Source organism: Seriola aureovittata, chromosome 10 (assembly GCF_021018895.1).
Source record: "Seriola aureovittata isolate HTS-2021-v1 ecotype China chromosome 10, ASM2101889v1, whole genome shotgun sequence".
Lineage (NCBI taxonomy): Eukaryota > Metazoa > Chordata > Actinopteri > Carangiformes > Carangidae > Seriola > Seriola aureovittata.
Genome location: NC_079373.1, coordinates 24,875,730 through 24,901,375, shown reverse-complemented (window position 1 = coordinate 24,901,375; position 25,646 = coordinate 24,875,730). Strand labels below are relative to the sequence as shown.

Sequence of the window (25,646 nt, the reverse complement as noted above, 5' to 3'; positions counted from 1 at the left end):
TGGCCTCGCTGTCGCCTCTCTTCAAGATGTGTTCTGGAGGAAGAATCAGACTCTTCATCTCCAGCAGATACTGAGGAGGAGGAGGAGGAGGAGGAGGAGGAGGAGAGAGGAACAAAGACAGGTGATGATGATGATGATGATGATGAACAGGATAGGATCGTACATCAAGTTTTAGGAAATATGTTTATCATTAACTAAAGCTGCATGGACGTCACCATCACAGACTCTGAAAGTTCATGTTGCGCTGTAACTCAGCTGATGAGTGACAAGAGGTTTCAGCCACAGAGGTCAAAGGTCATTTAGCGTCCGCACCGGCAAGAACAACTCTTCCTCGTAGCCAGTCGCGTGTCATGTCAGTGGCTGTGTGACACGGTGAGCTCGTGACGACAGCATGAGCTCAGCAGGTGTGTGTGTGTGTGTGTGTGTGTGTGTGTGTGTAGCATCCCTCCGAGACTCACTTTGGGGACGTGAGGGTTGAACTCCACCGCTCTGTGGATGGCTTCTACTGCGTTCATCTCTGCTGTGCTCAGCCCTCGCCTGGACGCTGCCTCTGGAGAGAACCTGCACACACACACACACACACACACACACACACACACACACACACACACACACACACCACACACACACACACACACACACACACACACACACACACACACACACACACACACACACACACACATCAGGACTCTCACTCGGTCACTACATGATCAGTGTGATTTTGAAAAGCGACTCCTGCAACGCTGGATACCGACGCTACACAGCTGCATCACAACATCACGTAAATCTCTGACATGCTAAAGAGCTGAGGGTTCGTCTCGCACGTTTCTCCTCCTGCTCGCCGGGTCAATGACAGACGTCGATCGACCCCGTTCAGACCTCGGCGTCTCCAGCGTCTCCGCTTGTGATCGGCTCTCACTTCCCAGACTTCATATGCAAATAAACACGTATGCAATGTTGTTTTTAGAGAGAGAATAAAGTTTTATACTGTTTGATTCAGAGGAGCTGATTGAGATGGATGCTAATACCAGGTCTGAACAGGGCCTTTGTCTGAGGGACAGTTGTCATGGTGACTGATGGACAGCGGTCTGTCACTGAGACTGTTTCATGATCTAAATGTAAAAACCCCCTGACAGTATTGTTTTGCCTGTGCACCACTAGTGTAACTGTATTATACCATCAGCTCTATTTTAAACTCACAAATAGCAGAACAGGTATGTCACCCCCCCCCTTCCAACCCCTCCCCCCTCCCCGTTTGAGCATTGTAGCTGAAGGAAAGCGATACTCACTTGTCCGATACCGCCCTCGCTTTGAGCAAGGCTGCTGTGTAGCATATTGTTGCAGATTTGGGTAAGCTAATATCTGTGGAGGAGACACAAAGCAGACATGGAGAGAGACAGAGGGAGGGGGGGGGGGGGGTGTTTAGTGAATGCAGCAAAAAAGTTTGGAGTTACAGGTGAAACAGAGGAGGAGGAAGGGGGCGGGGCCGCTGAGACTGAAAGTAATGAGTTTGGGTTTCACGGCTTTGACTCCGTATTTCACAGATGTCAAACGTGACGCTGACGTTTAAATCTTTGTCACAGCACCTGTCCACGTGCGTGTCGGCACCAGGGCGGCAACTAACGGTTAATTACCGTCGAGCCGCCGCCGCACGCACCCGAAGCCGAAACTCAGGAAGCGTTTGGCATTTAAGCTTCATTATGAAAAACAGTCTCCGATTAATTTTCCTGCCATTTAACTAAAGGATTAATTGTTCAAGCTCTGGCTGTTTAATACGGCCTCTACTGCCCTTAATACCCCCCCCCCCCCCCATGACTCCACCTTTGTCACAGTTTCAACAAAGTGGAATTTTTCAGAGCGGTTGTGCTGCTGAACTGAACCTGATTAAATCTGAAAACAAAAGCAGCATTTGCGACACGAGTGCAGCTCTAAATTAAAAATGAAACAATTAGACAATTAAAAACTTTAAAAATAAATAAATAATAATAATAATAATAATAAAGCAGTGCAGCATAAAATGGAAACGCTGTTTAGCAGCAGTAATGAGGTCGAGGAGCTGAAGCTAATGAGCTGTTTCAGAAATGACAGCTCTAAAACACTGGTTTTAAACTCTGGGCAACTTTACTCTATGAACTGAAGTATTATGTCGGACAGATGTTAACTGTGTAAAGTCAAATGTCTTTTCAGAGACGGGGGGGGGGGGGGGGGGGTGTAAAGAAAATAATTACATTTGTTTTCTTTGGAAAAACGACATTAATTTCAGCTGTAACGACCCAAACAAATTGGGACTGAGCTTCACAATCAAAGAGCCCTGGGATGTGGTTGTGTATCTTGATATCAAAATCAACTTTTATGTGTGTGTGTGTGTGTGTGTGTGTGTGTCTCCCTCACCGTCGTACTTGGCCAGAACGGCCTGCACGTCAGCGTAGTTCTGGAGCTCTAGTAGCGACTCCAGCAGGTTCTCGTGGATGTTGAACATACTGAGGAGAGGGAACTCCTTCATTAACTGGAAAACACACAACTGTTGTTACATGTAATACCGGACAGGGGGCGACACATGCACAGTCAGTCAGTCAGCAGACAACAGCTCTGGGTCAGTTACAGTGAATTGTCTGGTTAAATCCCTGAGACCCGAGTGAACGACACTGGAAATTAAACTGAAACCTTCTGCATGTGTGTGTGTGTGTGTGTGTGTGTGTGTGTGTGTGTGTGTGTGTGTGTGTGTGTGTTGCTGGCAGGGTGTGTACTTACATCTCTCATCATTTTTACTGCTTCTCGTGTTCGGCCGAGCTTTCTGGAGCACATGGCCAGTCTTCTCTTTATATACACCAACACATTAGTGTCTCTTCCTGGTGAAGACACACACACACAGACACACACACACACACACACACACAAATAATTCAACACACACATCACTCTTTACATCATTTCAGGCTCTCATCATGAAATTGGAAGAATAATGAAGCAGCGAGTCTGTGAAGCTGCAGATGAGATATTTACAAGCTAAAGAGAATCATCAAATCTCTCCTTTAAATGTGATTTCATGGCTCAGGAAGTGATGAAATGAAAGAGCGTGTGTGATAATTAGCCGTGCTGATACTGAGCGGATTACACTCACTGTGCTGGGCTTCGTACTGTGTACCGTGGTGCTGGAGCTGCTGGCTGCGCCGGTAACAGCTCTCTCCAGCTTTTAGTGCCTGTTTAAACAAACGTTCGGCCTCCATGATGGTGGTGGCCTCCTCCTCCGCCAGGAGGATGTATGCTGTCGCACAACTACAGGAGGAGAGGAGAGGAAACAGGAGGAGACATGAAGAGAGGAAACGAGAAAAGGAAAGCAGAGGAGAAAGCATGATGGAGAGAAGAGAGGAGGAGACGGAAGGAGATGAGGGAAGGATAAAGGACACGAGAGAGGAAAGTAGAGGAAGAAGGGGTGAGAGGTGAAGAGGAAACAGGAAAGGAAACAAGTAAAGAGGCAAGGAGAGAAATAAGGAGACAAGAGGAAAGGAGCGGTTAGGGATTTGGACAGAAGGGAGGAGAGGAAGGAATAAAAGAGAGAAGAGGGAGAAAGGTAGAAGAAGAAGGAGGGAGCAGAGGAAAGGTTATTTAGTTTTCCATGTCGACTCTGAATACGCTTCTTTTCTGTTTCCTATTAAGCAGAGAATGAAACCTTCACTTCCTGTCTGGGTTAATTCATTAATGTAGCAGCTCGTGCTCATGGAGCTGTTTGTCTCCACACTATGAACCTGTCTTTAAACGCCTCGTGTATCTGAACGCAGCGTCTGACAGAGCTCTGATCAAAGACGTTCTCCCGCGAGTCGAGCGGCGTACGGCACCGCCACAATTCCTCCGCACGGCCTTTTGTAGTCACGGATGCTCCTAAAAATAAACCTACGCCGCCATGAAAACGAGTGAAGTCGTCATGTCGTCGTCCCCCCCTTGTGAATGATGCAGGCGCCCAGAGGGCCGATCTGTGATCAGACGCATCATCACTCTCTATGAGAAAAAACCTGCACGCTTCTTCTAACCCTTCACTTCACAAGACACTGACGCTACAGACCCGCAGGAAACGGTTCATTATTATATTATAAGTCTGGAGTAATGGCTTGAATTTTAAGGTTTAAAATAAAAACGATTTGTTTGTTGGCTGATAAACAAAGGTTGATTTTTATAACCAGCAAAGATCTTTCTCTCCAAATGGATGATTATGGCAACGGTTCCTCACCTGGGGGTCAGGACTCCCCCAAAGGGTCCAAATGATTAAAAGGATAATAGAGAAAAAATTACATAAAATAATTATTTTCTCTAAGATTTTGTTAATGTCGCACTTGCAGCTCTTCGGGAATTTAAGAACCCGACGAGGACAAAAACCGCTGTGATGAAACTGGTCCACATTAAGGCCATAAACTGTGACGGGGGCTCAGAATGACAACCAGTGAGGTATCGTCCCTGCAGGTTTTTGTCAAACAGCTCCAGATGTGTGTCAGTAAGAACGCCATGTGACGGCAGCAGCTTCCTGGTTCCAGCGGCTTGATTAAACTAGATGAGGACGTGTAGCGTTGGCAGGGTGCTGGGCAACCGCCTCGTCTCTGCACTTCCTCAAAATAAGCACCGAGCGTGGGTTTAGTTTCCATGACAACAATATCTTAATAACACATCACCACCACCACCCCCGCTGTATGACTGACTGGCATCGACCCCCTTTTGCTTTTTTATTACTATCTGTTTGACACTGAGAGACGCTCGCCCTCAGCCTTTGTACGGATGAACGTGTCGCCGCTGGATACGACAGCTGCTGTGGAGCAACAAGGAAGTAGGTGTGCGACAACATTCAGCGTCCGGCCGATCTGCTCCCACACTTTATTACGATAGCTGCTGTGAGACAGAGAGAGGGAGAGAGAGAGAGACAGAGAGAGGGAGAGAGAGAGACAGAGAGAGAGAGAGAGGGAGAGAGAGAGAGACAGAGAGAGGGAGAGAGAGAGAGAGACAGAGAGAGAGACAGAGAGAGGGACAGAGAGAGAGACAGAGAGAGGGACAGAGAGAGAGAGAGAGAGAGAGAGAGGAGAGAGAGAGAGAGAGAGAGAGACAGAGAGAGAGAGAGAGGGAGAGAGAGAGAGAGACAGAGAGAGAGACAGAGAGAGAGAGAGACAGAGAGAGAGAGAGGGAGGAGAGAGAGAGAGAGACAGAGAGAAAGACAGAGAGAGAGAGAGACAGAGAGAGAGAGAGAGGAGAGAGAGGGAGAGAGAGAGAGACAGAGAGAGAGAGGGAGAGAGAGAGGGAGAGGAGAGAGAGAGAGAGAGAGAGAGAGAGGAAGACGAGCAGCAGAGGGTCTCGGGTCGCTGCAGGTCAGGACTAAACCTTCATGGTCTCCACTCGACCAGACGAACGACCCTCGGTGCCGTAGTTTCTATCCAACATAAATAAAAACTCCAGATTGACAGAAACGGCCAAAACAGGCTTTTACTGCCATTTTCTTGGTTGCCATGGTGACGAGCCCTGCCCCGTCTGATTGAGGAGCTTTCTGATTGAACGGAGCTGTAAGCGGTGACACCGGCGCCTTTCTGAAAAGTTCAGATGTTTTGAGTTTGCAGCTCGGAGTGGCCTCACTCTCTCCTCACTGCGAACAACTGCTGAAACTACTACTGCGCTGTACGGCGGGTCCTGGGCGGGAAACAAGAACAGAAATCAATCTGTGTTTTTCTAGACGAATGAAAGTTTTAACAGGAAAATTTTCAATATTCATTTGTAAAGTACCGATTTCACACGTCACATGCTGCAGAGACTTCCTGATTGTTTCCCTGGGTAACGCCATCGTGATTAATTATCGCCACCATAAACACAGATGGTTCGTTTCAATTACACTTTTGCTTTCTCGCATTAACACTCTTCACTCTTCTTAATGGCGCAAACGTAAAGTCCGACCTGCTTCATCACAACAACGGACAGTTAAACTCACTCTTCAAGCTCCAGAGCTTCATGTGCTGCAGAGATGCGAGCCTGCGGGTTCCTCTCTCTCCACGCCTTCTGCATGACTGCCGCCACACAAACACAAACACAAACAGACACACGTGAAGCAAGACACAACAGCTGTGTAACGCTGCATATGCAAAACAGTTGCTGCTCATGTGTTTTCTTACTGGCGTCAGCGGGCCGGAGGTGATCCGAGTCGCAGGTGAAGAAGGTCTGGTGGTCCTGCGCCGACAAGTTCATGTCGTAGTACGTCAGCGGCTCTCGACCCGTTACCCACGTATATCTGAGCGCCGGCAAGAGACAAAATAAGACGCATTAATGATCGTTAACATGACAACGACAGTATCCCAGTGAAAGGCACCGGAGGGACGACAAAATGAAGCAGAGAGAGAGACAGAAAGAGAGAATCAGAGACCTGAGCAAGCTGTGCTGACTTAATAGGAAATGCACTTGACTCTGATTGGCCAAAGTGAAGAAATGGAGCTCAGCATGTGGTCTGACAGGTAGAGGAAGAAGACGGGATAATTGCAGCATGAGAAATGGAAAAGCGGAGGATGACTCAACAGGAAGAACAGGAGGCAGCCACATCAAAGAGAGAGAAACAGAGGAGTGACAGGAGAACAGAGACGGAGGGAGGGAGAAAAAGAAACCAAAGAAAATCTCAAGAGGAAACAATCGAGTTGCAGTTTACATGCGTGTCCGTCCAGACGTTGAAGGGATTTAATAAAAATGCGTGAGGTGCGTTTTGAATGAATCTACAGTGTCTGAGGAGAAAAACACTGAACAGATGAAGTGAGGAAAATGAAGAAACACACACACGTCAAACACAGATAAAGATGACAAACAGGAGGCAGGAGAGTGAAGGCGGACTGATTATAGAAACAAACAAGAGAGAGGAAACACAGATCAGAGAGAGGGAGGGTGGGAGAAAGACAGCGGAGACGGGCCGAGGGGTTTTCAGACGCAGGTAGCTCAGCTGCTGCCACTCACCGATTATATTCGGCTCCGCGGAATAAATTCAGCGGATTTCTCCACACTTTACATTCTGCAGGAGGGAGACAGAGAGAGAACAACACCGGCGATGAGTGTCAAGGGTAAAGTCGACACTGAGCCTGTTCTGCGCACTTCAAAGGGGCTCGACTGCTTTCTGCCACCACCCTCACCCCCCACCCTCACCCTCACCCCCCACCCTCACCCCCCAGCAGCACCCCGACTGGCACGCCCACCTCTTTGAGAGCGGGACTGACAGGGGAAGAAAAGGCCTGAGAACTCTTCAGTGACCAAACGAGCCTCTGCAGTAACTCAGGAGCCGCCGGGTTTCAGCTGCCGGCTCCGAGCAGATCGATGCAGGGCGCAGGATCCAACGTTATGGGTTTTTGAAATACTGATACCAAAAATATCTTTGGACTTGGACGAGCAGATGTGTATGACGACTTGTAATCCTCATGATAAAGTCCTCCCGTCTGCAAAAACAGCTGTATAATAACGTTATGTAACAATGTAATGTAATCAGGGGTTAGCAGCTTTGGCTTGGAGAAACCTTATAAACATATATAAGAAAACCTATTATAGAAACTCTGCTCTCTCTATTTTATATTTTTATTAGCTATATTATTCATTATATTTTATTATTCATTATTTTATTTTTACTAGATTTTTCTATTTTTTATTTTACATTATTTTTTTATATTATTCTTTATTTATTATAATTTTTTTTAGAATTTTTATACTTTTATTTATGATTATTTACATTTTTATTTTTTATATTTTGGATTCTTGGCGATTAACATGCAGGAAGCACATTAAATTGCATTATGGGTAGTGTAGGAGAGAACATTTTTGGAGCTCTAAACATACTACAAAGTGAAAGATCTCTGATTTTGAATCGAAGCATCATCATGGAAAGATCTTGACAAGCAAACACACATTTCTACTCCAGTTCAAAACCACTGAAACATTCCCTCCCTGATAAAGAGGAATAATTTCACTATGACATTTATACTCAAATTAGAAAACAAATCCCACACACTTGAATTGAACTCATGCTGTGAAAGATTCAGACCCTTCACTAATCAAATCAAGTGACTTCACTCGAAACTGTCTGTGTTTGACGTCTGTAACAAAGAGAATTAAACTGCATCTCTGGCTTCAGTGGAGGGATTTACACAGAGGAGATTATTAGTGTGAAATCTGAGGGTTAGTACAGTTGAAATAATTAAACTGCCTTTCTTCTCTCCATCGCGGCTTGTTGATTTAATACGGTGCACGTAATCCTGTTTAATTCAAAGTTGTTTGGCTGAAAACAAAAGCAAGAGGAGTTCAACGACAGGATCCTCCGGAGGAAACCTGCAGAGGTTCAACTGATCGTGTTTAAACTTAAACTTTATTACAACTTTGGTTTTTCCGCTAATACGATTTTTTAATCACATAAAAAGAAAGCTGCATTAATCTGTGTGTGGGATAAAATGTTTTCCTGTATCATCCGCAACAGAACCAGAAAGGCACCAAGTCACTTATTCAGCACTAAGACATTTCCTCTTTGGAAATGAATGGATTTCCTTTGGGAGACGAACACACGTTCAGCGGATTAACCGTGATCAAAGACTCACTGATGTAGAACCGAAGCCAAGGAGCCACTAAAGCGAAGCTCGCACCGAGCGACTGTGGAGGAAACTACTGGACAGACTCAACTTTCTTTAATCTCCTCTGCTGTAGTTCAACGAGTACACCGGCAGGGTCGGGGGTTCGATTCCCTGTGCAGCTCGACAGGCAGAGCGTGGACTCACATACTTTTATCAGAACTTTAACGGAATACAAAAAAAATGTTAGTTTTTGGTTTACTGTCAATTTACAAAATGTTATTGATCCAAAAACCTCATTTTAAAATGGTATGCACCTAAAGATATTGTACAGGCTTTTGGGATCATACACTCCGACCTGACAGCTGGAAAACATGCGAGAGAATCCGTCTGCAGAAGAAAATATTACATCAAAACGTATTTCACAAACGAATGAGTGAATCTGAAGCAGCAGGTGAGCGATGCGTCATCGACAGATAAATCCTGGCGCTGCCTCTTCTGATTCACAGCTACACATTCAACTCATTTGGGAGTGTTTCAAATAAACCTTCTATGATAACTCTTGGTCACTATCTAATTCTGTATCAATGCACCGACTCAGGATTATAATCAACAATCAACTCCAGTCTTGATGCTCCGTGTTGCGTTTCACTGTTAATAACAGTTTTTATCTGCAGAAACTCATTTATTTTGAAAGCCAACACAAGCGACGAAGCCTCCCTGAAAGCCACATGTTAAAATCACACGCTGGCGTCAGTGGGATTTTTTTTTTTTTTTCCTCAGGTGAAAAACAGCTTCAACATTTTTACAACATTTCAGACGCTTTAGTTCTTTTCTGAAGTTAAAACCGACGGAGGAACCAGGCGGCGGAGCTCTGTGTCACTGCAGCAGAGAAGGTGAGAGCCGGACTGTGAAGCAGCTCAGAGAAGAGACGGTGAATACAAGAGAGCATTTTTTCTTATGTGTGAATTTATGTTCGACACTATTTCTAGTATTCTCAGTTTTTTTGTTTGTTTTGTTTTTTGTAATGAAAATATCGACTGTGTTTTCTTGTCCTACATCATGCAGTTTTTTTTTTTTTACTCAATAAAACACACTTGACTAAAACGATGTACTAGTTTTTGATTTACTGACATTTTGTTTTTCAACAGTTTCGGTGTCAGGAGAAACGGACAGAGCAAAATCAAACGCTGAAACAAATGATGACTCAGGACTCCTGTGATTAATAAATGTAAGGTGTGTCCCCAGCTGAGAGTCGGCCTGCACATGTGTTGTTGAGTCAGTCCAAAAGGTGTCAAGTAAGTTATTAAGTTGAATGTTGAAATCTCCAGATATACACAGACACTCCTCTATATATATATTTATTACTCCTCCTCCTCCTCCCACTTTCTTTCTTCTTCAACTCTGGGGACATCAGTGAAGCCAAACTTTAAGAATAGCCGCTCCGTTATTCAACTCAAGCCAAGCTTCACCGAGGATTATGGGATCCCACTAATGACTAATAATGAGGTCACTGATTGGGAAAGACTTATGCTGCACTACCTACGTTAGGTAGTGCAGCTTTTTATGGTTTGGGTCTCAGGGTGTGGAGCTGCTGGGGAACAGCTAATTAAGACTTGATGGACTTACAGCGCGTGTCGAGTGCTGTTTGTTTAGTCTGTTAGTAATGAAAACAGGAAGGGACTGATATCAAGGTGGTGATGGTGGCTCCTCACCACCAGGGAGCGCTAATGAGGAGGGGATGGGGGATCAGGGTGACAGTTCCACATTAAGTAGAAGAAGAAACTGTTTATTCAGATTGATTTTTTTTTTTCTGATGGACAGATTAAACTCCCAAAATGTAAAGTTTACTATTGTAGATGAGGCACATTTAGAAGCTGTGAGAGTGAATTTTTTTGGGGCATTTTTTGCTTAAAAAAATGAGTTAACTGAAACAATTATGAGAATAATCAGCAATTACTTTCCTTTCAGTCGACTAATCAACAGTGCACCGGCTGGGCTCTGATGTAACAGCTCTTACCAGAAACACTTTGCCGATTGGAGTCAGCCTCCCCGTTACTGGTGTTGGAGTTGCTGGGGGAGCTGCTGTCCACTCCGCCCAGCAGGGGGCGCAGGTGGCTCACAGACACCTGCTCTATGAAGGAGGTCCCATATTTCCTGAAATACCACCACTCAAAGATCTGAGAGGGAGAGAGGGAGAGAGCATCTTTAATCGAACTGTTCAACATGACTTTCATTCAATGACAGAATATTTTATATTTGCTCATAAAAATACCTCGTCAGCCAAAAACAAATATAAGAGTGTTTCGCTGTAGCTTGATGCTTCCTGCTCCGATTCACTCCTCTTTGTTTTTATTCTGTTTTTTTATTTTTAGTTTCTCTTTCATCAAATTATGTTTTCATATGCTTCACTTTGCAACCCTGGTTTTAAAATAAATGTACATTATAAATGAACACATATTTACTGATTTACTTACTAGTTTTAATGAGTTTTTATGTGAGACAAACATCCAGATTTCACTGATGAGAGCTATTTTAATAGATGTAGCGATGCCATCTGTTAAAGCTGCTATACTGTCAGCCTCTGCTTGAGGGGGGAAGTGATAACAAATTTTTGGGGGGGGGGGTGTATATTTCAAACTCTTTAGTGGAAAAATGACCGAACTGGGACATAAACATCTATTCCAATTACAGAGAAATAACCAGTGCCACGCTGATGAAACCAATTGGCTTCCACATTTCTTGATCGTCTCACAGAGCATGTGCAAAGCTCGACTCCATCTCTAAGCAGCCTATGCCTATTGGCCAATAGCCCACAGGGAAGAGAGAGTGAGTTAATTAAGACAGGAGCTATTTTAAAATACAGACCAACCACTGCTGCACAGTTGGCTGTCTCTGTGAAGAACTTGAAAGAGATAAAATACCTGCATAAGTAGGAGAAGCAGTGCTAACAGTTTCATTATGACGCATCCCTGCTTTGATAATCTCAGTCACATCTTTATTCTATTTATATTTGAGCGCCGACGTAAGCAGACAGGGCGCTCTCTGCAGAGCTTGGGGACTGAGGGATAGTTGCAACATTAACCACATCTCAGATGCACGTTAAACCTGACATTTTGCACTGTTTGCCTTCTCTGCAGCAGCTGAGGGTAAAGTGCCTTGCTCAGGGGCAGCTCAGTCAGTACTGGAGTTAGCAGAGTGTTTAATGCACAGAGATGGAGACCTCTATGGCATCCCCAAAATGTGTTCTCAGTAGTTTGAAAAGCACATTAAAAATGCGTTGCATGGTGTGATCGGCCAGGGCGACGGACAGCGACAATGCCAGAGGCTGACATTTCTTTGCAGCTCGTCTTGTGAGGGACTTTACGAGTATGGATTTCCTCTGTGCCCAGCTCCTTGTGGCCTCTGAACCTGTGATAACAGCTCTGGCAAATTACAACCTGGGTTCATAAAGTCTCATAGGGAGCCAGCTGAAAATTGATTTTTGTCTTTTTAATATTATGAATTAGAAAGTCAAGAAAGAGTGCACAGTCATCAAACTTAAATTGGGAGTTTTGCATTTAGCTGTTGCAACCAGAACAATGTGCAATGACCATAACAGCAAGAGGCTTAAAAGCTTCTGTAAATGAGATTTAAAATAATAATGTAGCAGTAAACAATTATGTTCAATGTAAAAGTATAATGAGTAATGGCGTCCTGAGGAGTGAAGTCTCACCCTCTCTGTGTGTGTTGTAATCCGAGTTTCTCTGTCCTTTGCTTTGGTATCCGGGATGGCAACACACGCGTGTTAGTGCATGTGAATCCCTCATGTTAAAGTGTTGGCCCTCCCCATCTTTATAAACACAGAGGGACCGCCCACACGCCAGATGGCTCAGTGCAGTACACAGCGCTCAGGTGGAAGCGACCTTCCAGAATTTCCTCCACTGAAGAAACTACTTCTTTTGGCTGAAAAAGGCCTCAGACGAAGAAAGAGATAAGACCGGAGCACAGATGGACCGGCCATGGGGACTACCACCTCAAATGCTGGTGGCAATGGACCATTAAAACATCCAGAAAGTTTTTTAAGTTTTTACTGGCTCCATCGGTGTCTTTACCATCTCCATCAGTGTCTTTACCCTCTCTATCAGTGTCTTTATTGGCTCTATCAGTGTCTTTACCATCTCCATCAGTGTCTTTATTGGCTCTATCAGTGTCTTTACCATCTCCATCAGTGTCTTTACCATCTCCATCAGTGTCTTTATTGGCTCTATCAGTGTCTTTACTGGCTCTATCAGTGTCTTTACCATCTCCATCAGTGTCTTTACCATCTCTATCAGTGTCTTTATTGGCTCTATCAGTGTCTTTACTGGCTCTATCAGTGTCTTTACCATCTCCATCAGTGTCTTTACCATCTCCATCAGTGTCTTTACTGGCTCCATTAGTGTCATTCATGTGGGATGGTCCAAGCGGATGAGTGCAAGCCTGAATTTGTTTCCCAGTCCAACCGTGGAGCCAATACTGGTCTGGCTCTCTCTACCCTCTGAGCTGCTAAAGGGTCCCCACTTGAGTTGGAATGCTATAAATGTGTTCAGCAAATGTTGCTATCGCTAGTATTGCTGTGGACATATCACAGCAATGCTAGCGTGAGCTAATAGTTGTATTTATTTATCTTTTTTTTTTTTTTTTTTTTTTTTTTTTTTTTAAAATCGGCTTGTGTGTTGTAGAGGATTTGGTTTAAGATGCTGGTGGTCTAGTAGCAGTGACAACCGTTTACAGAACCTTTAAGTACTGTAGTTATTAGCCAAGAGTCACACCTATTGTTTTACTAGTGTACAGTTTGATCATTTTCAAAAAGTGATACCTGTGTTTCTATTGACATCATAATTAGTTTCAACTGATACCAGTTATCCGCTTCAATACAATCAGATAAAAAGTGAAAATACAGTCTCTTACCAATATGAGTCCTGATATGAGGGAGGAAGTGCCCGTCAGAGCCACGTAAAACTTGGGCGTCAGGGTGTTGAGAAACATGCTTACTGCGGAGGAGACACAAAGAGAAGACAGGTGGGTTAGAGCTCGCTATCAGATACTAGAGAATCTCTTCTACACTAAAGGACAACACTTTAGAAAAGATATTTGTAGAAACAAATGCTGGGCGTTCGTATAAAACTAGGACATGTCTACAGAGAAAACTGGTAAAAGAGTTCAAGACAAAACATCAAAAAGACCCGAGACTCCAGGACAGTTGTTATTCCAAGACATAAAACGTTTCCACACAAAAAAACATATACGCTGTTTGGCATTTCCCAGAGAGCCCTACTGCTCAGACGTGAAATTACACAACACACCGGGGGGACCAGGGTAAGCCTTAACTACAGAGTGAGGATAAATTGTGGGTAGAAAACCAGGAAGGAAACTGAGCTTTAACTGGCAGCCTTTACTGAAATTCAACAGTCACAATTTCACAATGCAAAAAAAAAAAAAACGACTTTTAGCATTTAAAACGTCATCGCCTTAGATTGACTGAGACAGTGGTAGAATTCGTCAGCTTCGACCTGCTGGTGGTTGATTTTTCTCTGTGAGGTTATCATTATTAGCTCAGCGAGCAGCCTTGAACTCTGGCTGCTGCAGGAAGTCACACATCAGCTCACACTGACTGAACCGATGGCCAGCGGGAGATAAAGGTCATATATCTACAGCCCTCATCAGCACAAGAGAGTTTAGGTCTTTTTTAGTATTTTGTGTATTTTATATTCAGAGTAGTGTGTTGTGACTTGTAATGGTTTTTGTTTTATGTTACCTGCCTAGAGGACGTGCTACAATCCGGCATTTTTACATTGCAAAATTTGCACTGATGTTCATCAACATGTATTATCCCTCTCAAATAAACAAATAAATGAATAAATCAGTGCGACTGCCAAATGTGATAAATGTCAGTATGTACAATTCAAAATGCAGCAGAAATTTTAGAGCTGCAATTATCAGTTGATTAATGGATTAGTTTCATAATCGAGTCGCTGTTTTAGTCATTTTTCAAGCAAAATTACAAACATTTGTTGGTTCCAGCTTCTCAAATGTGATGATTAGTTGTTTCGTCTTTCAGGTTTTGGGATTTTTTATTTTGGTCAAAAAATCACTTAGGGTTGTGGGAAATTATAGCTGCCATTTTTCACTATTTTCTGACATTTTATAAACAAAGTGATTAATCGCTTCGTCAAGAAAATAATCTGCAGATTAGTCCATAATGAAAACAATCATTAGCTGCAGCCCTGGAAGTTTTATAGGTTTAACTAAACAAAACAGAAACTTTACATCACAAATGCCGACAGCAGCAAAGTCAAGTTTCTACCCAATTCCTTTCCAAGTGCCATTTACAGGAACATCAGATCCTGTCAACTGGAAACACTACAACTCACAGTCAGTGATCCACATCAGCCAAGTCTCACAGTGACAGGCTGATCCATGCTGCTCTTAAACACCAGACATTACCATCATTATTATTATTATCACACATCCTGGCCACAGTTGAGATGCATTTCTCTTCTAGCAGCAAATATATAGTTTATGTAAGACGGGAAGGGACGACGGCGACTAGTGATATAATTATGCTTCGAGGATGAAGCAGCGAAACAGTGTCTCTGCCATCTGTTTTCAATCCGTGTTTTCATTTCACAAACATCTACACCGATTACAAAAAGTGACAGATGATATTTTGAGCTTTGTCCTTTCCGCTCATTATCGTTTAGTCAAACGTCCAGTTTAAAATACGACAATAAAACTGACGTGTTTATGATTTAATTACGATCACAAAGGCCGCCATGTTAAGCTTGCAGGTGAAGAGGAGCCTCGTTAGCCACAGAAATCCGAGCAAGCTTGTTTGACTGGGATCACACGTAGCAAGGGACAACTTCCTGAGAATGAGCTGTTTAGAAAAGATTAACTGCTAATTGAGAACCGTAACTCTCCTCAAACAAATCTAGCGCCGCTCAGAAAAACAAACCTTGTGCGAGTTGAGCGGTGTACATACAATCTCTTGGCCAAAAGATTCATTAGCGTGTTTGGGCAATAAGACTGAATCTGTGTGACTGCTTGTGTGGCTGAGCGGTGTCACTGCGGACCCACAATGCCAGCAGTGACGGTGGTCATCAGAACCAGCAGGAGCGTCGGGCAAAACTAGGAAAATACAACCCAGATGAAAGAGAAAAAAAAAAAAAAGATGATGTCTTTGATAATAAAGTGGGACAGTCCACTGATGTTTGGTAGCCTGCCAAAATGTACCATTACTTCTGCTAGTAGCTAGAGGTGACCCCCCCCCACATACACCCCCCCTCCCCCCTCCTCCTGCATTTTGGCCCAAAGTTGAGGGATTCTGCAAACTCTGCTAAAGGATGCTAGACTGCATTTGGCCGGTGGTGTTGGCTTGTCATGTTAATTCCCTCCTCGGAGTCACATAGAGAGAGGATAGGGAGGGTGGGACAAAGACCCCACTCAGATGAACCCCAGCCTCACATGCACACACACACTCACAGACACACACACACACACATGTGCATTAACCAAGTGCAGCTGGACGGCTATTCACTGCTGTGAAGTGGAGGCTCTCGTCTTAGCAGAAAAGGCTCTTTCAGACCGGCCTGTGGTGAAACGGGCCTAACAGCTGCTGTCAGCCCGCACTGATGAGAGGATACTGCTGCCCGGCAACCGACCGGCTCATCTTTGTCAAGACAGTACGTTTTGCCATCATAGTCAGTCTTTTCACATAAAACAATAATAGCAGGGCGGGCATAATCCAGAAGACACAGGATAATCACAGCTTTAAAATAAGCATTAAAGGTCTTGTTATGTTTAAAGTGAGATTTCCATGTGTAGTGTGATTATAGATCAGCTCTAGCTTCTATATTAATACTGTGAAAGAATCAAAGCCTCAGTCCACAGAGAAATGCACACAGCCTGTATTCAGAAACTGAGCCTTAAAACCAGCCGTCAGGACTTCCTGAACTTTGTGTTGTCACAACAAAGCAGTCACCAAGCCCCGCCCACCTGGATCCTTGACTATTTACCTGAAATCGGCTCTATTTTTATTCAATTGGTTTAAATCCACCAATATATCTTCTCATGGATACCAACACTTCTCTGGGAACATCGGATGGAATTTACAGCCACAAAAATATCAACAGATGAGCTGGCAATTAGAGCAACTGTTATTTGCAGCCTTATTTGATGCGTCTTTGGGCAGGACACAGTTACCAGAGTTACAGGATGAGAAAAAAAAAAAAAAATCATCCTCCTTGTATGATTTCATTAAACAATCCTCAGAGTCACACAATTAACTTTAGACTCGGATAAATTAAACACGTGGCGGTGGACAGGTTCAGGAGTTCAGAGAGATCATCATGTGAGCAGAATGTTTTTACAGGATGTGTAAATCTGTAAAAAGAGACTGAGCTGCATGATGACAAATAAATTACTCCACTGGCTTCTTCCTTTTTTTTTTTTTTTGCATAATGTTTTGTTCAGCTATTTCCCAAGACCTGCGTTGCACTAAACCCCGTAAAGACTGAAGTGATTCTGCTGCTCTTGTGCCATGTATATATTAAGGTCACTGAGACGTGTCCCTGTTCCCTCCTTGTGTGCAGCCACTGGAGCAATCATCATCAACTGCACGAGTGAAATAAAAAAAAAAACCTCAGTGCTGCCGGGACCGACGCAGCTCTGAACACTATAACTACAGGGGAGGAGACGCTCGTATTGTTCCTCTGGGGCATTTTTTCAGCAAATGTGGCTTTTGTGTGTCTTAAAATCAGCCCACTGATTGTAGCTGGCCGGGCTCCAGTCAACTACCTTTTAACTTAACATTTATTTGGTTCTGCACAACAAAGATCTGCAGCAACATCCTCGCATTTGATCCAGGTCTGCGCCGGCTGCAGCTGTGCGGCTGTGTTCGAGTGCACTGCAAAAAGGAGTCTTGCTGATTTAAATGAAGGCTCGCTGGTTTCAAGCCGCGACCGTGTGTCCATGCGTCCTGTTGTCACTGAGTAAATCGAGCCCGCTCAGCCGACCCCTCTCTCTGGATCACAGAAATACCTGCAGGACGGCGGCAACTCACACTTACTCTCATTACAAGTTAATCTGCGAAGATTTATTTATGAAAATTTGTCTTTTAAATCAATAAAATGGCAGCGAATAGTTACAAATATTTATTGCTTCTCTTAAACCCAAACACAATCCTTGAACAACAAAGGAAAGCAACGGATCCTCACATCTGAGAAGCTGTATTTTTGCTTGACAGACAACTTTATTTAATTTGCTATAACTTAATTCAACTGATTGATTTGGGAATACAACTAATAAATCTTTCTGTTATCGATTAATCTGATGATTATTTTTCCCATGAACAGAGTTATTGTATCAGAAACGCATCAGACACTAAAACACCGGATCAGGTATCTGCGAGTTCACAATCTATGCATTGATCCAATACCACGTAATGTGTATTGATAGACTTTATAGTATGACACCTACATAAAACAGCAGTTTTCCCAGAGTTCAATTCTTCTTTGCTGCTCTAAAACCAGCAGCCTTACACAGGAAGTTGCACTGTGCAGCCATAGAGCAGCAAAGACAGGCAGCACATCAGATAATAAAAGGAAGCTGGGAAAGAAGGGTTTTCTGTCTGACCATCAGTCCGAGAATGAAAAGATTTTCAGTTTAAACTCGTGTGACTAAGAGAAAAAGCATTGAATCTTCATGGTTGAGAGGCTATAAAAAAAAACAAATACTTGACATTTTTGCTTTAAAAATAACTAAAACAATTTGCGGCTTGATTTGCAGCCCGGCTGAGGCCTCGTGTAAATCCAACAGCAGCTTTTCAAAAAGGAGGAGACCGTTTCTCATTGCTGCAACTCAAACTAAACTAAACACCGTTCACTTCCCCTACCTGCGTTATGTGGCTGCCACCGCTCCGGTGAAGGCGGCAGCCAGAGAGCATGTTGGGAGGATAACGGGATGAATTGAAGAGACAAATTCTAACAGACAGACTCAGGCTAAATGTCACCGGAGACAACAGGAGACGTGACCTTTACTGAGGAGGGGACGGCTGACAGACCGCCGGCCTGACCGGAATGATAAAACACACACGCACACGTTCAAACATACAATCACACTCATAAATGCGCAGTCACACACACACACACACACACACACACACACACACACACACACACACACACACACACACACACACACACACACACACACACACACACACACACACACACACACAGGTCCTTTAACTACAAAAGAGAACAACCACCATACGTCTGATATATATATCTATACACACACACATACAGCCCTACAACACTGACATCAATTACTACATCATTTACCTCCTCCAGACATAAGTGTTGTACTTAACACAGATTATTTAACTGTCGAACAAACCACATACAGTGAAATCAGGAAGCTCAGGACAGAGACACACGTTGTTAAGCTCTGCTCTCCTGCACACCGGCTCTGAAACCTTAAGGTCAAAGCGCAGACTTTCAGATTTAATGTGAGTCAGATGAACCTTGTAAGACCTTTGGCCTTTTTTTTTTATGTTAATGTGAACTTAGCTCATATTAAATATTTGCAAATCCTTAAGCTGTAGCAGTGGCTGTGTGAAATCTCCAACCCACGGACACCAGCAGCAAGTCACTGTGACATAAACCCCTTAAACAACCTTCAGTCTTTTTTAACGGTGACATAAACATTTTATCTTAAAAGTCAGAGTCCGCACCACAGTCCTGCAGCATTTGTAGAAGGATTTGAAAACTGATCTCACTGAAAACAGCTGTCCTACATCTGTATTAAGCAAGCTGTCGTATTCCCTTTGAGACGCTCTGAAAACAGTGATGCGGCAGCGGTGAGTTTTACAGCTCGCGTACGGGCGTTTGTGCTGATAGGAAATTAATCTTACCTTCAAAATTTTAAGGAAGAGGGAAGTAATCGTGTGAGTAGCATGAGCCAAAGTCGGGATGTAGCTCGCTCCCGAAACGTTTTGCCGTTTGCAGGGTTGATCAGGGAGCCCGGCTGCTAGCAGAGCCTGTCTGGGTCTAACTACCGCCATTGACCTTTGAGCAAGACAGCGTGCAGCCAACATCTGCCACAGCGGCTACGTCTGGGCGGCCAGGCTGTGGGTGTGGTGTGTAAGGTGTATGGATACCGCTGCACTGCACAGTCTACATGCGAGGGTTTGAGAGGCATCTGCGAGTGACTGTGTGACTGAAGAGTCTGACCGGATGTATGAACAAAGACAGATTCTTCACTGAGTTCTTGTGTGTGTTGTTCTTGTGTTGTGTTGCACGGACACTTAGAAGAACTCATTACAAAGCTCTTGGACTCACCCTCAACAACAATAAGCACATCAATAAACAATAAACCATTTGTGCATTAAAGCTCCGTATTTTTCTTCTTCTTCTTCTGTGTTTTATTTGAAGTGTTGATCCATTAGAAGATATATTTGTGGCTTTAAGAACCAAAATTCATCTTCCTCTCTCAGGTCTCTCTCTGGAGCTGTGGTAACAACAGCTCAGTGAGCCAATCAGAAGAGAGGAGGCTCTGAGCCTGTCGTCTGATTGGCTGATGGTTTTCTGAGAGTGTTGACTGCTTTTTTGTGACATCACAAAGTTGCACAAGTCCAGACGGCTCGTTTTAAGGCTCAGTTTATATTAAGTTGATTTATTATATAGTTAATTTATAATATAGAACCTTTATAATCAAAAAAGACAAAAAGGACCAACTCAAAAACTCTCATTTGAAATTCTGGAAATCTATTCTGGGCGTCAGTAAAGGTATTTCAAAACAACAGATGTAGAGCCGAACCTTTTCACGTATGTACAGTCAGAGATCTTACAAGACCAGGAAATCAATCGCTGTTGTATTGGTTAATACTAAACATACTTATAGATTAATACAAATCCTGCTCCACAACAAGAATCATGTGCCACTTACACAGCAGTTTGTAGAAGTGTTGCCTGAATTACAAAATGAAGCCTTGGAAGAGAGCGATGGAATCAGATCCCACTTCTAATCTTCCATTTCATTTTGGACTCTTCTTCTTCCAACAGTTCAAAATCCAAGAGCGCGATATCTAAATCAACACTTGGCAGTCAAACACTAGAAACTGACAAAGACAAACATAAAAAAAAAAAATGGCTGCCAAGAGAAAAAAGGATTATGTGAAGTTGTCTCTGCTTTAAAATGTCAATATTTGATTCCCTACAACAGAGAATATTTATCCTGAATTGGTAAAAAAAATGTTCCGAAGTGTTTATCTCGTCTTCAGTGACATCTTTGATGATGCCAGAAAGCGCACTAACTTAATCCCTGCTGGCTACGAGGTGAGTAGGTCTATTTTTTTTTAATCGATTCATCAATTTGTATTGGGTTCATTTTGTGTCTGGAAAACAGCAGCATAATCGTAGCCGTTCTCCGAAGTTCGTTTTCTTCACTTTGTGACAATTGTGTTTGATTTCACGGTTTTATTCTGGTTTTTCCATTTCTGTGATGCACTCCAAAATAAATGAAATGGACCAATTGCTTAGTGGAGCCCCAAAAATGCTTCGGCATTATCATCATTTTCAATTTTATGTCAATAAAGCAACTGAGAAAGAGAGAAGAGGGAAGGGGGGGGGGGGGGGTGAGTTATTACTTTTCTTTGCTTTACTTGCTGGCTGATAGAAAAAGCAGCTCCACGGCTGCATGGCTTCCAAACAACAACTAAGACGTAGTGCAGGATGCTGCACAGGCAGACACAATCTGTCAAGCAACCTTTTATTTTTAATTATTTCCCACAACCACGGAGCTTAAAAGAAAACAAACATATGGGACATCAAGAGAAAATAAACACAAAGACTGAATACCGCTCTGTATAACCACAGATATCAGCTACAGCGAGTGTATCCCTCACACTAACACAGATATACTACTACGACATAAAAAGGCAAATACACACAAACACACACACACACACACACAGCCAGCAGGCCTTCGCCCACGCACTGAGCAAACCGTCCACTTCATGAATATCAATACAAAATGTACAGGGCCACCTGCTGCACACAATACAAAGGCCATTTGCACGGGAGAAAGATCAGACACACAGCATTACAGATCCTGACTGCACACAGCAGCCGAGCAAATGAAGCCACCACATTACTTACCCTCCATTCCACCGACACATCCAGCACACACACGCACACACGCACACACGCACACACACACACACACACACACACACACACACACACACACACACACACACACACACACACACACACACTAACGAGGCTTTTTAAATGAAAATGTCTTTTTTGGCAAAACACAAAGTGGAGAGATTCTTCTTCCACCAGAAGTCAGTTTCTCCACTGGCTGTCCACACATGCACACAGCTAGCTGAGCAGCAGCTAGCCGTCTTTCAGAGAGCACATTTACTAGCAGTGGTGGTGGTGGTGGTGGTGGTGGTGGGGGGGGGGGGGGGGGGGGGGGGGGGGGCAGTTTGTTTTTCTTGATTGGCTGCTGTCTGTGAGTGACAGCAGGCCGACAGAACTGCGAGCCAGCTCTGCCTGTTTTACCCAGCAGAATAAATATAAGGGGGGGGGGGGGGTCCGTAGATACAAGTCCAGCCAATCAATATCATGGATTTTAATGAAGAGGGGGGGTGGGGTGCTCCTTAGCCTCCTCCTGCAGAGGTAACCATGGCAACCCCTAAATGACCCTACAGGAGAATGGATGAGGGAGCCGCCTGCTCGGTGCAGATTCACAGATAGCAGAGAGTCAGTCCTGCAGTCGTGTGATTACTGCGATGGAAATATCCAGGAGTCCGCTCTGATTTTAATCTGCAGCTATTTGACCCTCGTGCGTCCACTTCCTCGCATCACTCCGGTCTTCCACGTGGCCACCGACCAGTTCCGTGGAGTAACTGGAGGTTAAGTGCCTTGCTCCGGAGGCCCGCAGCAGCAGCAGCAGCAGCAGCGGAGGGTGAAACATTATCATTCGCCTTCACCCAGCGCCGAGTTTCCCCCCACTTGATCCGCTGATTGGATGAGTGACCCGCCGGTCGCACGGCACTCTGTTTCTTCCTTCAGCTCGCTAAGACGCTAGAGGAGGAGGATGTAAGAGAGCCCGGTGAAATTAAATGGCTGACAAGGTTAGCCGCGGTTTCGACGTTAGCGTCTGAACATGATGATGACAAATGCAGTGATTTCCCTCTACGAGATCCCACTCAACTGATTCAATTATCACCGCGCTTCCTTGAAGATCCACAAAGAAGAATTATCACGCGAGCGGCCCTCAACAGCGGCCCTGTAACGCACACTCGAGCAACAGTTGCTGTTAACTCGGTGGGTGAGAGAGAGAGAGCGCACATCTGATAAATGAAGAGGAAGCAAACTCAAATTTTAGCCTCAATTTCAGAGCAAAATCAGGAATCAAAGGAACGAGATTAAAAAGGTTTGTGGAGGAGAGACGGCTCCATCAGAGCTCACAGACGCTAAATAATAGCTAGTGGTCTTTACTGTGTTGTCAAACATGACATGATCCCAGCACGGTCCAGTGGAAGAGTGTTTAAATTCAGCTGTTTACACAGGCAGCTGCTTGAGCGGAGAGACGTTTGGATTGTGCAAACACCAACTGTGAAATTATTGTCTCCGTAATCTATTCCTCCTTTATATTCCACGGCAGAGGGTCCAACTTATCTCACTGATTAACTGATATCTAACCGATCCAATGCACTCTGCTGTTTTATGTGTTAGTCGCTTCGAGTTCTCTGATCTTTTATCACGGCCGCCGTCAGGCCTCTTACTTACTGTGTTATCGGTGCGGATTTTATCACCCAGACAAGCAGGGGTTTTACAGCCGAGCTTTGTACTGGTCGAGCGTCGTGGGTTCCCTGAATGCCAAACCCGACACTGTGTGCCAATGTTTACAATTTCAACATTTCAATAGCAAACAGTCCAATGTTGAGCTACATGAAATTACTATAGACACTCAAAGGGAACCTAACAGTTTCCACACTGAGCGAGGTGAGCGTGCGGCTGGATCCAGCAGCAACAGAATGACCTCACCTCCCCTGGTTCTGGCCCGAGCCGTATGATCATTAAAGCTCCAGAGTCTCGGCTCTGTTACTGTTGGCACGGCCTTGTGCACCGCTGAAGTTATGGATGGCAGCGGCAAATGGCCTGGGAGCTGGTCCTGTTTGCTGAACAGTTTCACAACCAGCCTTACGTCCATATATGGACATGTTGAATGCCAGTAAAATGAACTATGGATGATGTAAAAGCGTTTCCAGGTTTTTCTATTAAACGGCCGAGATCTTGTCTGAACACTGGACCGAGCGGCTATGAGTGACCAACGCAACAGCAGGCCATCCCAAAAAAAAACAAACAAGTATGTTCATGAAAAAACAAACGAAGACTTGTTTCCTTTGAGACGCAAACAGAGCTAACCAGGCAGCACAGTTTGCTGCTCCACTGTTTCACAGTGATAAACACCGAGGGCTTAAGAAAAGGCTTCTGGCAGAAATACTCCACTGTTCATCACTATTCTTTGAAGACTTGAACAGAACCACCTGAGTTAGAAAGTGAATGGTTTCTTTCATGCAGCTCCTCCTCCTACAGAAAATGACAAACAGGCTCTTTACTCTGGGAACTTGCTGTACAAACAAAAAAACGCACAAATGCCATTTTCCTCGCATAAACTGGTATTTCTTTTTAAAACAATGTGTGCACCTCACATAGTTTTTCTCGAGCCAGCTGCAGGTGAAATGGTGAGGAGACATTAAAGGTCCCATATTGTATGAAGTGAAGTTGATTAAGTATCAAAGCCTCAGTCCACAGAGAAATGCACACAGCCTGTATTCAGAAACTGAGCCTTAAAACCAGCCGTCAGGACTTCTGTGACTTTGTGATGTCACAACAAAGCAGTCACCAAGCCCCGCCCACCTGGACCCACCATCCAAACCTTGCAGGATTTGGTTTCTCTGAGTGATTTACCTGAAATCTCCTGTATTATTATTCAATCACTCTGAAAACAGTCAGCCAATCAGAAGAGAGGGTCAGAGCCTCCTCTCTTCTGATTGGCTCACTGACCTGTTGTTACTAGAGCTGCAGAGAGAAGCCTGAGAGAGGAGATGTAAAACTACTCTGAGATGGTTTTTGGGTCTTAAAACCACAAATATATACATACAGTATATATTTATTTCCTGATTGTGTTATTTTCTGCACAGCGACGTTTAAAATTTCAATCAAAGGCTCATTTATTATACATTACATTCATTTAAAATAACTATTCATAAAAGATTAACTTTATTATTCTGTCTATTTACATTTACATCCCATTATTACTTTGTAAAATCACCGTTTATCTTTCAGACGTTTAATAACGATGATTGAGACGTTACAGCAGGGATGGTTTACAGATACATGAAATAAATTAGCCCGTACTTGGCGCTATAAAAAGCCACAGCTGTGTGTAATGACATCTGCTCAGTGCTGCTGGAGAACCTCGCTCATGTGACACATCCAGTAAAACTACACTTCTTCTCATTGACAGGTGGAGTACCCGTGTTAATATGCAAATGGAGGCCAACCCTAACGCAGGGTGGGTGCTGCTGAGTGGAAATGTGCACGTGCACCCAGTTCTGCAATGATTGAGATTTATAAAACAGAAGCACGTGTGTGTGCAGCTTTATAATGCATGTGTGCATATTTCTGTCTTGTGCAAACACAGAGTTGTTTTGAGTTGAGTTTTTTTTGCATCTGCCTCCAGCTGATTAACTGTAGTAATACTAGCTTATTTTAATTAAACTTATATTGAATCCCACACTTAGTTTGTGACTGTGTACTCAGTTTAAAACTTTAATATTTTCCAAAAAATTACACAATTAAGGTAAATGGTAATTATGTTTTTGCTCCAGTTATATCTGGGGTAACTCACAATGAATCGCATCTTCAAAGACAAAGCTTTACATAAGCAACGACTTCCTTTTTGGTGGACTCTTAAAAATAGAATAGAAGCTCTTATCCCAGCAGTAACGGTGAGTGAGCAACTGTAAAACAACAGAAGATCCAACAA

At 43.8% G+C, this 25,646-nt stretch overlaps 1 protein-coding gene across 8 annotated transcripts in view; it reads right to left on the bottom strand.

Annotated features, from left to right (window-relative positions):
* Window positions 1-25,646, bottom strand: part of LOC130175901 (suppressor of tumorigenicity 7 protein homolog) — a 52,377-nt gene that overhangs the window by 5,302 nt on the left and 21,429 nt on the right. For 5 of the 8 annotated variants that reach the window (XM_056386558.1, XM_056386551.1, XM_056386553.1 and 2 more), the window contains 11 exons: window positions 13,485-13,567; window positions 10,573-10,732; window positions 6,964-7,018; window positions 6,141-6,256; window positions 5,960-6,035; window positions 3,125-3,279; window positions 2,755-2,852; window positions 2,395-2,524; window positions 1,293-1,365; window positions 459-561; window positions 1-70 (listed from right to left, as the gene is read on the bottom strand). The exon at window positions 1-70 is cut by the window's left edge and continues 81 nt beyond it. In XM_056386558.1, the coding sequence (XP_056242533.1) occupies window positions 1-70; window positions 459-561; window positions 1,293-1,365; window positions 2,395-2,524; window positions 2,755-2,852; window positions 3,125-3,279; window positions 5,960-6,035; window positions 6,141-6,256; window positions 6,964-7,018; window positions 10,573-10,732; window positions 13,485-13,562 (1,114 nt within the window). In that variant the 5' untranslated portion in view covers window positions 13,563-13,567. Of the gene's footprint in view, window positions 71-458; window positions 562-1,292; window positions 1,366-2,394; window positions 2,525-2,754; window positions 2,853-3,124; window positions 3,280-5,959; window positions 6,036-6,140; window positions 6,257-6,963; window positions 7,019-10,572; window positions 10,733-13,484; window positions 13,568-21,736; window positions 21,759-25,646 lie in introns of those variants that run through there. The other 3 variants (XM_056386557.1, XM_056386555.1, XM_056386556.1) reach the window with 2 other exon arrangements.